Source organism: Odontesthes bonariensis, chromosome 7 (assembly GCF_027942865.1).
Source record: "Odontesthes bonariensis isolate fOdoBon6 chromosome 7, fOdoBon6.hap1, whole genome shotgun sequence".
NCBI lineage: Eukaryota > Metazoa > Chordata > Actinopteri > Atheriniformes > Atherinopsidae > Odontesthes > Odontesthes bonariensis.
In genome coordinates, this window is record NC_134512.1 from 32,522,751 (window position 1) to 32,538,477 (window position 15,727).

Sequence of the window (15,727 nt, forward strand, 5' to 3'; positions counted from 1 at the left end):
AGTTTCAGTTCTGCAGCTGGCTGTGTGCAGGAGCAGAATCAGCTCTCTCCCTTCATTCAGCAACATGCATTATTAAAGATGAGCTCTTGGACCTTTTTTGGGTTGAAGATGGGCTCGAAATCAACTCCCAATCCTACTCCCAGTTTTTAGAAGACACTTTCTTCCAGCAGAGGTACAGGAAACGATGAAGGACAAGCCAGTAAAGGCCTTTTTTATTTATGATTCTCACTTTAACAGATAACAATAAACAAGTGAGAAGGGAAACTTTTTCTACGAAAGCCAAACTCTCACTTTTACCTTCTTGAATATTCAAGTTTGAGGTTGATTAATATTTTGGACAAACCGAGAGCTCTGATAAGATTAACCCTCAAAAACCTGACTTATAAGTGTGCATCCAGTGTGTTTGGTGCCACTATTAAAGCTTCTAAAGAAAGCCTCGCCGCTGGTCGATGATAAAGTGAGCAGAAGAAAACCGGATTAATGTTCTAGTTATAGTTGGATACAGTCTATTTTTAAATCGCTCATATCAAGCAAAGTCTTTTTAGTTCTACAGATCCAAATCTCAAATATCCCTCTGAGAACGTCGCGCCCATGAAAATGTGAGGAATATCAGTCTGGAGCAGGGATACCCACATCTGGTGTCCTGCAGGTTTTAGATGTTTTAGATGCTGATTAGATTAGATGCACCTGATTCAGACCAGTGCATCATTAGCAGGCTTGTGCAGAATCTTTTGAAGAGATCCATTTAATCTGAATCAGGTGTATTGAAGCATCTAAAACATCTGAAACCTGCAGGATAGCGTGGGTATCCCTGCACTAGAGACACGGCTACTGCTTTTTAAACAATAAAACACCTGCATACAAAACAAACGAGTGACTTAAAAGGTGCCTGATAACACCCGTTGACATATTTCACTTTCGTGTCACTTCACTGGTCACTTTATATTTTTATATTTTATTTTCTTAAACAGTTTTTTAAATTCTTAGATTGTTTTTAAAGTGTTTATTATTGTATAAACATTGTTATTGCTTTATTATATCTGCTACTGGATGCTTGAATTTCCTTTGGGATCAATAAAGTATCTATCTGTCTGTATCTATATTCCACTGCAGACACAGACAATGTGACATTTCCTGTTAAATTCCTCTTAAAAACATGACATGCACTCAATGAGAAGGCTCGACTTTAACACAATATTGCTTTTATTAATATAAATATAACAATCTCAGCAACACAACCATGATAACTGGTTTCTTTGATTACAACATATATCATGAACAAAAAAATCTTGTGCAAATGTGAGACGTGCGTCCGGAGATCGGAAGCTTTTCGAAGCTGTTAAATTTCAGCGTTTGATTTTGAGCTCAGTCTGTATTGTACTTTTGTTTTTGTTTTTTTGGTACGAGATTTTTCTCAGAACTAAGCAGTAGCAGTAAGGAAAGAGAGTTTGTTTTAATGTGGTGATGCAGCAACAATGCGGACTGATTCTGGGGGAGCCGCTCGCATAAACTTCACAAACGAGTTAAAATCATATTTTTATTGTAAGCATTGGATACACCATAAATAATGCACATTAGTATATACATAAACACCATGATGCTTCTTGTCTGTGCTCTTCTTTTATGCTGCACAGTCCTGGTTCAGTCTGGTGAAGTCAAATTTTCTGGACTGTCACAACTGCAGCTCTGATCTGATCCGAGAGGCCATGATACTACGTCTGCAGCTGCTGAAATTATTCTAAATGAGCAGTTTCTCCCTCAAACCACTCCAGGATGGCGGCTTTGTTGTCGCTGACCCACTGGATGTTGACTTGGGTTTGCTCTATAGCCAGCTCGACGGCCCTGAAGGCACCGTGCATCTCTTTGCTCTGTGCAAAATACTCCAGCTGTGCACACAAACAGATCAGAAAGACACAACGTTAGGTCACTTTTGTTGGTATTCTGTATATGGGCTATAATCTTGGATGTATGGAACATATTTAAGAGGATTTCTTTCTGCTGGACTTTGAGCTGCACATGAAGGTGTGAGATAAGGATGCAAAACAATGAATACTTGCTCTATCCCAAAGGGAAATGATGTATCTATATAATAATGTATATAAATATAATATAGTAATATACTGTATAAAAGCAATCACATAACAGTCGAAATGTCGCTTAAATCACAAACAATGTATGAAGTCGCTTTAAGTTGGTAATAAACGTTACCAAAAACAGTAAAAATCGGTAAATATAACAATCAATGATGATGAAATCAAACAATAAGTGCAGCATAGTTGCTGACAAGGCAAAAGTCAAAGATAAATGATTAAAATAATTCATTAAAGACAATAAAAGTTGAAAAAGCTAAACGTTATAAAGATAATTAGCTGCAAGTGATGAGAAGACGCAACAAAAGCTTGGATCTGTTGTAGTACTAATTACTAAATGATTAATATTCACAGTTAAAGATTGTGGATGAATGTAAACGAGAACAGCTTCAGAAATCTGTTTGAAATGAGAGCATAAACATCAGAAAAGTTCAATTACACACGATTCAAGGATAAATTTAGGCTTAAAGGCTGCAGACGGTCCCATAAAAGATTGGACAGTTGACTCGACTTTTCTTCATCTAAACAACTGAGGAGCTTCTTTTCTGCTCCTGCTGGTGATACAGACTTTCTGAGTCAGGGTTTGAGATGCGATCAGCATGTAAATCCTTTAGTTCGATCCTGTTTTCACCAACGATGGAACGTTGTTGAAGTAGAGATGGAAATGATGGTCCATGCTTTTGTTTCTCCTCTGCATTACTGTAATTCCTTTATCACTTGCTTGGGTAATTTGATATCTGAGCTGCCCACAGTAGGTCCAGATTGCAGCTGCCGGGCTGCTGATAAAGACACCCAGAAGGTCTCTTATAACACAAGTCTTAATTTTAACTTCCGATCTGGTTCGGATACCTGCTGAAAATCCTTGCTCCAACGTTGGGAGCTTCATTTGTGAGACTTACTAAAACCCTGCAGGACCCCGAGGTCCTCTCATCGGGGGTCGTTTATTGTTCCTCGATCTCAAATCAGAAGAAAGGGAGATTGTTGCCCCCACACTTTGAAACTTAAGATCTCTGCGAACCCATTTGTTTAAACTGGCTTTTGTTCAGTTGTCTCATTTTGTTTTTTCCCTTTTTTTTTTCTCCCACGAAGGCGTTTTACTTTGATCTCTTTCTCCCTTTTTACTTTTCTTTGTGAAGCACTTTATGACAAATCAAACCTACTTTTACTTCCTAAATGTTTGAAATAATCCTTTTTGCATTGGTTTTACAGCGTAGATCAACTACCTCCAGCAGAAAGAACCTCCTTGGGGGGGAAAAAAAAGAGCTAAAAGTTCTGCTTGAATTTAAAGACGAACGGTTAAAGGTAAAAGCGTCTCAAGTGTGACTGCAAACATGTCCAAACACGCCTGGTAATAACCAGAGTATGATGATACACTGGACAAAAATCTAAATCTTAACAAGTATATTTGTCTCGTTGAGTATCTCATTACACTTAATATAAGACACAACTGCCTAACAAGCACTATTTCAGCCAGATATAGGGATTCGTTTTAATAAAATACATCTTGAATATCTTGTTAAGTGAAAAAGTCTTGAAAACATCTTGTTTTAAGTCATATTTCACATGAAACAAGCTTTTTTTCTCATTTGAAGAGGTTTTAAGCTAATTTCAAGATCAGTTTTAACTCAAAAGTCCCAAATATCACATCTTATTTCAAGAAATTTTGACAAGCCGATTTTCACTAGTTCCATTGGCAGATTTTTTGCTTATTTCAAGCAAAAACGTCTTGTATTTGTTGTTTTTTTACTTATTTTTGGAGGGGCCTTTTTTCGAGTGTAATGCTGGTGAAAGAAGGCGGGGCTATGAGGAACATAACATAGAGCCATTGATGAACTCAATTAATCTTAACCAGTCATCTTGAATCACGGCTCAAAGGGGAATTAAAAGAATAAATACAGAGACTGTCTCATCCTATGCTGACGTCAGGACGGCACAGATTTCTGATAAGGTATCAGGGTGTATCCAGCTGCTATCCATCGTTTTGTAGCTGGAAGACACGAGAATCCAGCTGACGCCGCTGCTATCACGTCAGAGAGACACATGACGAGCGAATTACCTCTTCCAGTTCGAACTGTGTGGAGAATCTGCTGGTGACTCCCTCAATCAGCGACGCTGCGTCCCTGTCAAAACATCAGAAACAGCACTCAGAACCTCTGACTAAACACTCAGTATTTAGGTATGTGAAAGCAAAACAACGACAGCCGGGTGAATAGTTTTATACTCGAATAGAAACTGAAGGAATCAGTGAATCCAGAACGTTGTTGCATGATTTACCGTAGAAAACGCCATAAAGTGAAAGCCTGTCTCCTGAGTGTATTCATACTTTGAAACCAATAATTTCAGCTTCCTGGTAACGGCGCAAACAGTGGAGACTTTACGATGAAGACGATAAGCGCCTGATTAAAACAATAGGACCTTTGCACTTAAAGACACATTGCAGGGTTGTTGTTTTTTTTTGCAAACCACTGTTTATTATAACTGGCTCTTTATGGCTCTGCTCCTCCGCGGGTTGTTTCAGTATCAAGAAGCTTCTGTAAACAGCGAGTTGGAGCCAGAGAAAACACTCACAGCACTGATGGCTTTCCAATAAAGAACCAATAAACACCAGCAGGGACGTCGAACCACTTCCATACACCACTGCTCTATGAACCCAAGTTTATGGTTAGATAGCTGATTTTATTGTCTGCAAAAATAAATGTGAAGTATCATTAACAGTGTGTTATATACTGCTAAGATTTATTGAGTTCCATGCTTTATCCTTTCTAAGCATATCCTTAATGCTAACGGATTAACCAATTTAAATGAATCAGCTTTAGGTTTTTCAGTTTAGAGATCGCCTTCACATATCGGAGTCATTTTGGTCATCAGGTGTCGTAAGCACTACATCCCGAATGAGGGGTGGACCGACCTGGGGAGGGGTCTAAGGTTCTGGTCAGGGGCAGCTCTACCATTGTGGGAGGTGGGCTGTGGGCTGGGAACAGGCTAATATACGTCAGACAGATGTTACAGCAGGTGTTTTTGATGTTTCTTTTTCTAAAATAAGGATACAAAATACAGTGAGCATGGTGCTTGCTCTTTTTCCAAATTAAAATTCCAGACTTTTTTAAAACTTTTTTCCCCAAGACCTGAACTTTCTGTACTTGTAAATTGTGTGCCTACTGCCTACTTCATTGGTTGAGATTGTACCAACTGTGTTTATTAGAAATGTTCATTTTTAAAGGCTAGTATTCAATGAACAAATGCATTATTCACAGTAAATTATGCTTTTACTGATGAAAACGTTTCAAAACATGAAAATCACAAGTACATGTCAATAGACCTCACCTCTAGGCTAAGCATGCGTTGATTGGATATCACCCCATTAGGCTAATACAGTATGTGACCAGTTAGTAAAATTAGAGTTTTATAGCCTAACGTTCCTATTTCTCATTTCACAATGCCTTTCAGCATACTGTAAAATTCTACCATACATTTATTTTCCATACTTTATTAAGACTTTCACACAAAATTCAAGACTTTTCAAGGTCTGGAAAACAGTGCTTCAAAATTCCATACTTATTAAGACTTTCAAGACTTGCGCAAGCACCCTGAGTGAGACATATTTTGTATGAATGCCTGTTTCTGTCCCATCCTGATGCACCTGCCGTGAGCCCATTCATTCATTCATTCATTCTTTCATTCATTCATTCTCTATCGTCTCTTGACTTTTCTGTACGAACTTTACATTTTTTTTCTTTAAACAAGGAACACCACAAACCAAGGTGCTGAGTTAGGGATGAATGGGATTATAGCCACACAGGTTAAAACACCCTGAACCCATCTTCCCACTCAGCCTGGGCCAGTAAACACCCAGTATCCAGCGCTCGACCAGGTCAAAAACAATCGATTTTCACCCGAATTATTATCTTAACACTACATAGTAACCGGCCGCGTGGGCCGGTCCGCCCTCGCCACTTATGGGAGCAGAAGATTAGCTAAAATGCTTCCTTATTGCAGATTTTACACCAATTAAAAGAAAAACCTGGTTCATCGAGTAACTTTTTCACATAGATGCTCGGTGTGTAAATCAGAAAATTACATTGAGTTATATTTGCTGATTTGAGAAATTCGGCCATGTTGTGATTTCGATTTGATTCACTTCAGGAGCCAGCGTGTGTTTTTGGGTAAACCATGAATACCTTTTCCAGTAAATCCACTGGAATAAAATGTATTATCACTGATGCAAATGTGGCCTTTTAAAGGACCTCAAACCAAACAAAACTGCCATTGCATCCTCTTTTTAAAGTTCATACTGATCAAACTAACAGTGTGGGCAATATTAAAGACTTGTTTGTGACTCAGAAAAATGAGAAAAATTGATATGAGAGACAGAACACACAGTCCAAAAAGCAACCTACCCCTGACTGACGTAATCCCAGTTGGCTCTGATAAAGCTCCAGGCCAGCAGGTGCCCCGCGACATTTTCAGCAATGTTGTTAATCGTGGAGGCAACATCCATCAGACGTATCTTCTCAGGGTTCAAAGTGTATTCCAGGTATCTGTCAGATAAGGAAGGCGTTGACTGCCTGCATGTTTTGGGTTCACCTTATCGTGGCCGTGTCTGCTGTTAAAGGGAGTTTTGTGCGTCACCTGTTGAGCAGCCAGGTCTTCTTGGTGCAGGACAGAGCGTATCGGAGCTGGTCTTTCTCTGAGGGGTCCGTGGAGCTCTGAAACTTCTCCCAGGCGAACTCCCACTCTTTCTTCCCGCCAGCAGCCACAGCTTGGCAGTAGATTACGGACCGCAGATTGGCGTGGATGCTGAGTCACAAACACAACACACACTTTACTCTCCCTGCTGGGAAAATTGATCATTTTCACATTTTTCTTGGTTACGCTGAACTGCTGACAGGATCTTTTTTTTGGCGCATATTCACAGACACTTTCTCCAACAAGTCTGTGGGCGGTTAACGGGATTACACCCCCAAAATATCTGCTGTCCCATGATAGCAAAAGTCATTCTCTGAATCAGAGTTTAGGCTGAGACGTGACAAGAATATTTAAAAAAAAGTGATGGAGACGAACGGTTTCCTTGATGCGCTTTAGGTTGTTGTTGTCACACGTTACTGTTTAACACATACACATGCAAATGTGGGCAAGCACTAATACAATAACACACTCACATGCATGTATATATAACACATATACTAAACATTTACTGAAAAAAACACTGTTTCTATTTCAAAGTTGCACCTGGAAATGTCGCACATTAAAAACAACTCAAATAATTAGTAAAATAACACTTTTACCGTTCATAAAAGCTCATGATTTACTTTACTTTAAGAGAGCTTAAACATCCTAACAAGTGCAGCTTTAAAGGTAAGCACACTGTGGAAAACAGCCACCATAACGGACACAAAACGTGGTCAGGTTACACCTACCTTTACCAAACCTTCGCTGACGGGTAAAGCAAAACAGAATACACAAAAAAGCTGTTACGGTTGGAGCATTTTTAAGGGAGAATTCAGAAAGTGAGGAGCAGAAATCACACTTAAGTTCATGCCTGTTGGTGGAGTTGCTGTTCATCCAGTCAGCGAACTTTTCTTTAGCCATCTCGGTGCATTCTGGGAGTCCGTTGGAACAGGCCAGCTGTATGGCGATGATCTGGTTGTGTCTATGGGACGAAGCACAGATTCATGTCATAAAGGAAATGGTGATTGAGATGCTTGTTGGAAATGCTGCTAAAAGGACCGAAATGATGCTGACTTGACTTAGAAGTCAAGAAAAGTCAACTTTAAGGTTAAACCTTGAATAATCTGAGCATTTGTTGTTTCCCCCTTAAAGGTAGGGTAAGAGATCCTGGATTTTGAGTCCAGCGAAGCTGCATTTTGAAAATACACAGGTAAAAAGTCCCAACCCTTTTCTTCACTTTTGCCCCGAAGCCACGCCTCTAGAGTACATGAACGCGCAATGCTTGTTCACGAGCACGAAGGTGCACGAGCGCTGTTCTGACAGCAAGCATTGAATGGTTTGGCTAACTTTGGCTAACTTTTTCTCATGGCGGATTCACAGGTAAGAAAATACCTTTCAACATCATAATGAACCGTTTAATAATGCTAGGTGCTAGCCAAGCTGGCTCTAGTTTAGCTTCCTGCCAAGCTTCTGGACGCGTAATTCGTTCACGGAGCAGGGTACGCGCACAGGGGGGGGAGGAGGGGGAGGGAGGAGCAGATTGCAGTTTGATAGACGGCATCAGTATCCAATCATTGTGAACGGTCCGTTCACAATGATTGGATACTGTTTTTCCTAGATTGTAGGTTCTAGAGGCCACTAAAACTTTTCATATTTGTGTCAAAACTTTTAATTAATTGGTTGCAATGGGGGTGTGAAGAGTATTTCAAGCAATATGTAAAAAAATGTTCCAGAAAAAGAACCCCTACCCCACCTTTAACATGCAAACTATAAAACAAAAATTCAACTCGCCGAGCTGTTCCTATAATCTTGTGAAAAGATTTTGAAATATTTGCTGAAAAGAACAAGTCTGTGCATGCTGTGGATACTTTGATTGACCTAAAATAGAAAATCATATAATTTAATGTCTAATCTGTCAGATTTGTATGACAAAAACAAAGTAAAAAATGTGCATAAAAGTTAAAGGCTGGAAAGGCTTTTTATTTTGACTATGAATTCTGTTATATTTATTCATTTCTATCTATTTTAAACTAAGTTAACTGCTTTTCTGTTGTTATTATCATCCTCCCTCAAGTTTTAGAGGGAAGATGAAAACTTCCAGGATTAATTCTCAAAGCAAACTGTGTGATCAGTACAGAAGCAATGGATGAGAACACAGAAAGCAGAAACTAAGCTTAAAACATAAAAAACTCAATCATAAACAGCATATCAAAGGGGGAAAAAACCCAGAGCAGTGAGGAACCGGAACACAGAGATGATAGTTAAAGAAAAAGTGGCAAAGATCTGACAAGGACTGAGATTCCCAAAGGAGAATAAATACTGAGGGGAACTAATGAGGAAGTGGCTGCAGCTGTGGCTGACAGAGTGGAAACAGGAGTGAAACAGAGGAATTACTGGGAGTAATGACCAGAAGAAGAATCTAAAACACAATACAAGGAATGAACACAACTATTAAGGAGTGATTAAACCAGAGAAAAGACCAGAAACACCAAACAGCACCGATCATTCAAACGTGGAGATTATTGTTTGTTTGTTTTCTAACAAACTGCTTTTTGTGTGTGTGTGAATTCATAAATTGATCATAAAAAATATATTTTTCACTGATCGCAGTTTGATATGAAAATAAAAACAAAAGAATAAAGAATGAACAGAATTTTTTTACCACTTCTGCATAAATGGTCCAATAAAAGAGATAAAAGTCAAATTTAAGGTCAAAACCCTCGGATAAAATGATGATTTTTGCTGAAAGAAAAGCTAATAAAAACCCAGCTGGTCGAGGCAGATGGCCGACCTTCCTGGTTCTGGTTCTGCCAGAAGGTTTCTTCCTGTGAAAAGGGAGTCGTTTCTCTCCACAGTCGCCTCATGCACGCTCAGGACGGGAGATTGGACCGAAGAGACGTTTCGGTCTTTATAAATTTGTCCCTTTATAAATAAAACTGAACTGAATTGAATTAATCTTTGTGGGGAATTTTATTTTATAACATAACTTTAAAGGAGTAAGACTGTCCTTAATTTCACTTTGAATCTTTGAATAAAACCAAAATAAACAACTTTAAAGGAAACTGGTGAATGCAAAAGAAGCCATTAGACAGACAACTCAGACTCAAACACATTAAGTCAAAGTTTAAAAACAAAGTCCATTCCACTCGGTTTGATTTATAATTGAGAAAAACAACAACTACCAACTATAACTTAAAATCTAAATGTAAGATTCTTACATATTCTTTATCGATTTGGTGTGAATAGAAGAGCCAGAGTGTAAAAATGACCATCAGAGCTCATGTGAGGTGACAACAGTCACGATTAGAGTCTCTATATAAGAGCCGTCTGATGACACAGCCTCTTAGAGTTCCCTCAGCTGCCTCGACTCCGCTTCTGTAAATGTATCAGCAGTTTTCTGGGACAAATTCCAAGCTTGTGAAGACAGAAAATCACACAAAGTCCTGAGGAAAACTTTGGCTCTGAGCAGCAGAAAAAGAAGAAGAACCAGAACGTCCAAACAAACCCGTTCGTCCACGCAACAGAGCAGTGACGCAGGGCAGCTTACTGCAATAACATGTTGTGATAAGTGGTCGTTGTTTTTCTTTATGAGAAGTTACTGCGGCTGTAAGCGAGATAAGCCGGTGGAAGCATGGAGCGTATGGGGCAGGTTGAAGGGTGTGGCTTTGGCTCGGCTGCTGAGCAGGGCAGTGGAGCAAAGGTTCAGCGAACAGCACCGGGTTGGTCTGATTAGCACAGCTGCGAGGCATCAGTTCATCTGTGGAGCACTGAGGGGCCAAACCACAAGTGGCCAAGCTGAGATGCATTCCAGTACATTCGTGCTGAGGAGTGTTTCCGTGCTGGATGTTTGTTGTCAGCGAATCGGACTTCAACAGCACGCTCAGACTCGGCATGAGGGTTATTTCCTGATAGAGACCCGAAGAATTCACCCAAGCGGTTAAGGCTCAATGCCTAATCAATACGTTTATGGGTTATTTACACATTTATAAAACTAGTGCTGACTGTTTGTGATTTATTGGGGGGGGGGTTACTGTTTATTGCATATGACTATTAACGTACACTGGAAAAAATGCCCCTCCAAAAATAAGTAAGAAAAACAACAAATACAAGACGGTTTTGCTTGAAATAAGCAAAAAAAATCTGCCAATGGAACTAGTGAAAATCGGCTTGTTAAGATTTCTTGAAATAAGATGTGATATTTAGGACTTTTGAGATAAAAGTCATCTTGAAATTAGCTTAAAAACCTCTTCAAATGTAAAAAAAAAAAGCTTGTTTCATATGATATGTGACTCAAAACAATTTGTTTTCAAGACTTTTTCATTTAACAAGATATTCCAGATGTATTGTCTTCAAACAAGTCCCTATATCTGGCTGAAATAGTACTTGTTAGGCAGTTGTGTCTTATATCAAGTGTAATGAGATATTTTAACTAGAAATTAGACAAATATACTTGGTAAGACTTTGATTTTTTCCAGTGTAATGATGAGCTGAGTTGAGGACATGCTTTAAAAAGTGTCTTATTCCCGGTTGAATAAAGGTTTGGATATAAACAATTAATGGTTTGGCATCGATTAAGAGTGAAACACTTCAATATAACTGGCGCCACTAACAACAAAAAGACATTTCAAGGCGTAATCCAACAGTTCGGCAGTGATTTCTGCAGACAAACACGCAGACGATTGTGTCTGCTGCAAAACTGAAACAGTTATCTGACAGATTCTTGGTTTATCTAAAAACTAGGGCTGGGCGAATTAACTCGTTAATTATTTTACGAGATAAATATTTTATCGCACAGTAACACAGGTTTTATTATCTATTTTATTATAGTAAAAGTCTGTTGCTGTCTGCTGTGGAACCGGAAAAGAAAGTAATCGACGGATCCACCAAACATGGAGAAGGGTACGGAACTTTTACTCGGCCATTTTCATTTTAAAGTTCTTCCAGACGGCGTGGTCGACAGAACCAAAGTCATCTGTAAACACTGCCAAGTTGAATTGTCTTCTCAGCGTAGTAGTTCCAGTCTAACATATCACTTAAAGGCAAAACACACGACTGATAGCAGCAAGTCATTCAAGGAAACAGACAGTGGAGCGAGGCTTCTACATAAAAACTATAGAAAGATGCTGATGTTAAAAGTGTGTTTGCACAACAAATGTTATGGCACTTTCATTCATATGGCAGCACATTTAAAATAAAACTAAATGCTAAAAGCTATACACTACTTTTGAATTCATTTTTGGATTTTGCGTACAAATGTGATTAATCGTGATTATTCAGGGAAATCATGTGATTAATTCGATTAAACATTTTAATCGTTGCCCAGCCCTACTAAAAAGTACATCACAATTCAGTGATGAAAATCATGAGATGGTTACTTATACGTAGGCCGTTGTTTTGTGTTGGAAAGCTTACAAGCTACACATGTAATATCAATTTTACCCCCAGCTCTGTGCGAGCAAGAGCAGAAATGAAAAAGATAAAAGGTGGAAGGTGGCTCTCGAACCAACGAACTCTCGCACAGATTCAACAGACAAACGCCGCGCTCCTCTTCATAAATGAGCAAATCAACAGCAAGCAACGCGCGTCAGGTAGCGAGACGTCGCAGGTGAACAGTGTCATCATGCAGCGACAGGAAGCAGCACCGTGTGTCTCAGTATACAAAAAGAGAAAAGAGGGTGAAAAACTTTTCTTTTTTAAGTTTTAAGTGTGGAACTCAAACGTTTTGGGCTGTGGACCAACATATTATCAGATCAGGTTGGAACCGACTCAGTTCCAACACGCACAGTCGAGTCGAGCTATCGTCACGGATCAACTTGGCCGTTTAATGGGACGTTTTGTCCGTGTCCCAGTATACATGCACAGGAGTGGAATCAATAAACTTCATCAATCGCCTAAAAAAGATGGACAAAATTGTTCAAAATTCCAACAGGATCCCATCCCAGACATTTCACTGTACTTTATTTAGTGACGAAAAAGGAATATTGAATCAAATTTGCTGAGAGACTGAGATCCCGACACTATTCCTGACAAAAAGTGGATTGAGGCTTCTTGTACAGTAGGTATCGTTTCATATCGAGCCCAGAGAAACTTATGCTACTATTATCAAATTAGGAGAGAAGAAACACGACCAATGTCGAAAAATCAGGTAAGATCAATCAGAAATGTTGTCTTCCTTAAGTCTGTGTCAAATCTCGTTTTATGATTGAATCATTTCAATACTGAGACAACAAGAACGTACAAATGATGAAAATGTGTTTATAAAAGAAGTTAATTACAGCCATATGACCGCCATCTTTGCTTTTACAGCCTGGATGCGCATGCAATCAGTAATATTTGTATGAAAGAAACGAGTCTGTTGACCCCAGTCAAAGAGACACTGTGGACTGTGTGAGAACACAGGAAAGACACTTCTAATTGTACATGGAAGTGCTTCAGATGAGGCTGTGGTTATAAAATCAGGATTTTATTAGAGCGACAGTCTGGAGACGCTTTAAGTGGCCGTGAGCTGACACAAAGTCTTAATGGGACGATTTAATTAATTATTTTTGAAGCGTTTAGTCGTCTGACAAAAGAAACAGAAAAATATGTGAATACGAGCAGCTTCACTGGGAATACATAAAATATATTAACATACTCCTAAACTTAAAAAAAAAAAGATGGAACTTCGGAGAATGTGTGGAGCACCTCGGCTCATTTGAGTCTAGTTGATTGTTTACATTTAAAGTGATTTGATCATAAACTGTGTTATTTGGGTGTGTCTTTTCTCTCTGTGAAACAACCATCTTTTAAAATCAGATCTCTGGCTGCTAGAGTTCAGAGTTCTGCTCAATTCTGCTCACAGCCGCTTTACAATCGTTGTAATTTTCACCTGAACTCGACGGCAGTGCGAGTCCACAGTAAATGAACGCATGCACGTTACTGATGACACTTACACATATTTGCTCTGCATTGGCACTTTTCAACTGAACTGTGCATTTGAAAGGCTGCAAACCTGTAAGTCTGGCAATCATTAACCCCTTATAAATGCTTTGTGAACAGTTAGACAGTTAAGATCGCATATCTTCATCATATAAAAATAAAAAAGCATATCTTTCCTTACTGTAAAGAGTGATCGTCCGGGACTCTTGATTGATCTGTGTGGTTCCTGAAGAAGTCGTACAGCCCTCTGACCTTTTCCTGGAGGTAAAGCTGCAGGCAGACGGGTTTAAAAGCAGACTTTTACAAATATGTGGAGCTTTATGTCATGTTTTATCACGGATGAACCTTAACAAAAGCAAATAACACTTGGTCTGATACATCAGTCCTCCAAAAGTCATTGCAGTGAGCAATATGATTAAGTTTTTATAACAAGATACAGTCTTTAAATGACACTTGCCTGCATGGGTCCATAAACCTCAGTGCGGTCAAACATGAGCATGAAGTATTTAATATTCCTCTCTGCTGACTCCCAGGGAAGGTACTCCCTCTCTTTACTGAGGAAGCGGGTTGCATTCAGAGCCAGAGTCACATCGATCAGTTTGGCCCTGAGGAGAAAAGAGATTGGACTTTGGTAAGATCTCAAACATCTCGGCTTTACAGCGTCAACATTTCCTGAGTATAGCTTCAAATGTGTCAGCTTTGGTCCTCAATAACAGTTTCCTCTAAGTCCTCGTAGCAGGTGCTTTCAAAGAAGGAAGTTCCTCTTCTTCTTCGTGTGTTTCTGCCTCAGCGTAGGGAATCTTCCAGCATGAGGAGGACCTTCTGTGATGATAACCGGTCCATAAAACTTAAATACAGTGACGGGTTGAATGCAACGCTGGTAAAACAAATGAATAAACTGATCAGAAGGACGGAGCTACAGTGAAGCCCCGCCGATATGCAGTGATGCCGGTAACGCGTTACTGTAGTCGGACTACTTTTTTCAGTAACGAGTAGTCTAACGCAACTACTATTTCAAAACTAGTAGTCACTGAAGTTACTTATCTAAAACATCGTGCGTTACTATTTCTGCATTTCGGGGGAACGTATACCCCATATTTGGCTTTTGTCAACATATATTCACGATTATTATAATCATACATTTGTATTGAAATAATTTGGGATAATTTCGTTTTCTTATGAGTTATATCAGTGTCCGCGACGGGAGCGGGGTTCGCCTGAAGTCACTCGTTATTTTACATCTACCTACCCAGTAAAAGTGATCCGTCCCACTAAAATGTGAAACACCAGTGATATCATTTGTTACATTTTACTCACTTTCCCTAATAATTTTAAATAAATACACCAATCTAAACCACAGTTTTCATCAGTGCCTGTCACAGACGATAGTTGATAGGTTTAGCTATTCGTGCTAACTTTATAACATATAGCCTACGTTTCAGTAGGCTATGTATTACTTTTTTACGTAAGAGGTTTTTTTTTATATTTTAAGTAAAGTCAAGAAAGACTGTCTTGTTTATTTTTTATTTAAAAAAACATGTAAGCCTATTTCAAGAAAAAGTTTGCAAATGCCAGTGTCATTTTTGATGTTCCGGTTAAAATACATGTCAATAAAGTGAGTATTAGCAGAACTGGTAGTCATTTTCATGTTATAGGCGATGAATCAGCCTCTGCTGAAAGTAACTAAAAGTAATCTAACTGAGTTACTTTTAAAAGCAAGTAGTCAGTAACTTAACTAAGTTACTTTTTAAAGAAGTAGTCAGTAGTCAGATTACTGTTTCAAAGTAACTATGGCAACACTGCTGATATGCGACTTTCTTGGAAGGAACAGTGCAGTTGCAAAAGGAAAAATGGATGCTTTCTATTTAAGAAATGGAAAGCAACGAGTCAAGAATGTGTTTTGTGGGACTAATAGTTGCTTAAAAGAGGTTATCATATATTAAAGTGGCTGCTGTAGTCAGAGGATTGTCAAATATGTTGAGGAGATGATGCACTAATAAGCTAAACGTGCAGAAACTGACACAGATATTTAGTTTTTCCTGTAACTATCT

At 39.0% G+C, this 15,727-nt stretch overlaps 1 protein-coding gene across 1 annotated transcript in view; it reads right to left on the minus strand.

The window, feature by feature from the left end:
* Positions 1-1,196: 1,196 nt before the first annotated feature.
* The window catches only part of anpeplb (alanyl (membrane) aminopeptidase-like b), a 31,626-nt gene continuing 17,095 nt past the window's right edge, over positions 1,197-15,727 (minus strand). Inside the window, exons 14-20 of the mRNA XM_075470586.1 lie at positions 14,134-14,281; positions 13,858-13,946; positions 7,630-7,740; positions 6,720-6,887; positions 6,488-6,628; positions 4,147-4,210; positions 1,197-1,886 (exon numbers count right to left, since the gene is read on the minus strand). Coding sequence (XP_075326701.1) covers positions 1,734-1,886; positions 4,147-4,210; positions 6,488-6,628; positions 6,720-6,887; positions 7,630-7,740; positions 13,858-13,946; positions 14,134-14,281 — 874 coding nt within the window. The 3' untranslated portion in view covers positions 1,197-1,733. The remainder of the gene's footprint in view (positions 1,887-4,146; positions 4,211-6,487; positions 6,629-6,719; positions 6,888-7,629; positions 7,741-13,857; positions 13,947-14,133; positions 14,282-15,727) is intronic.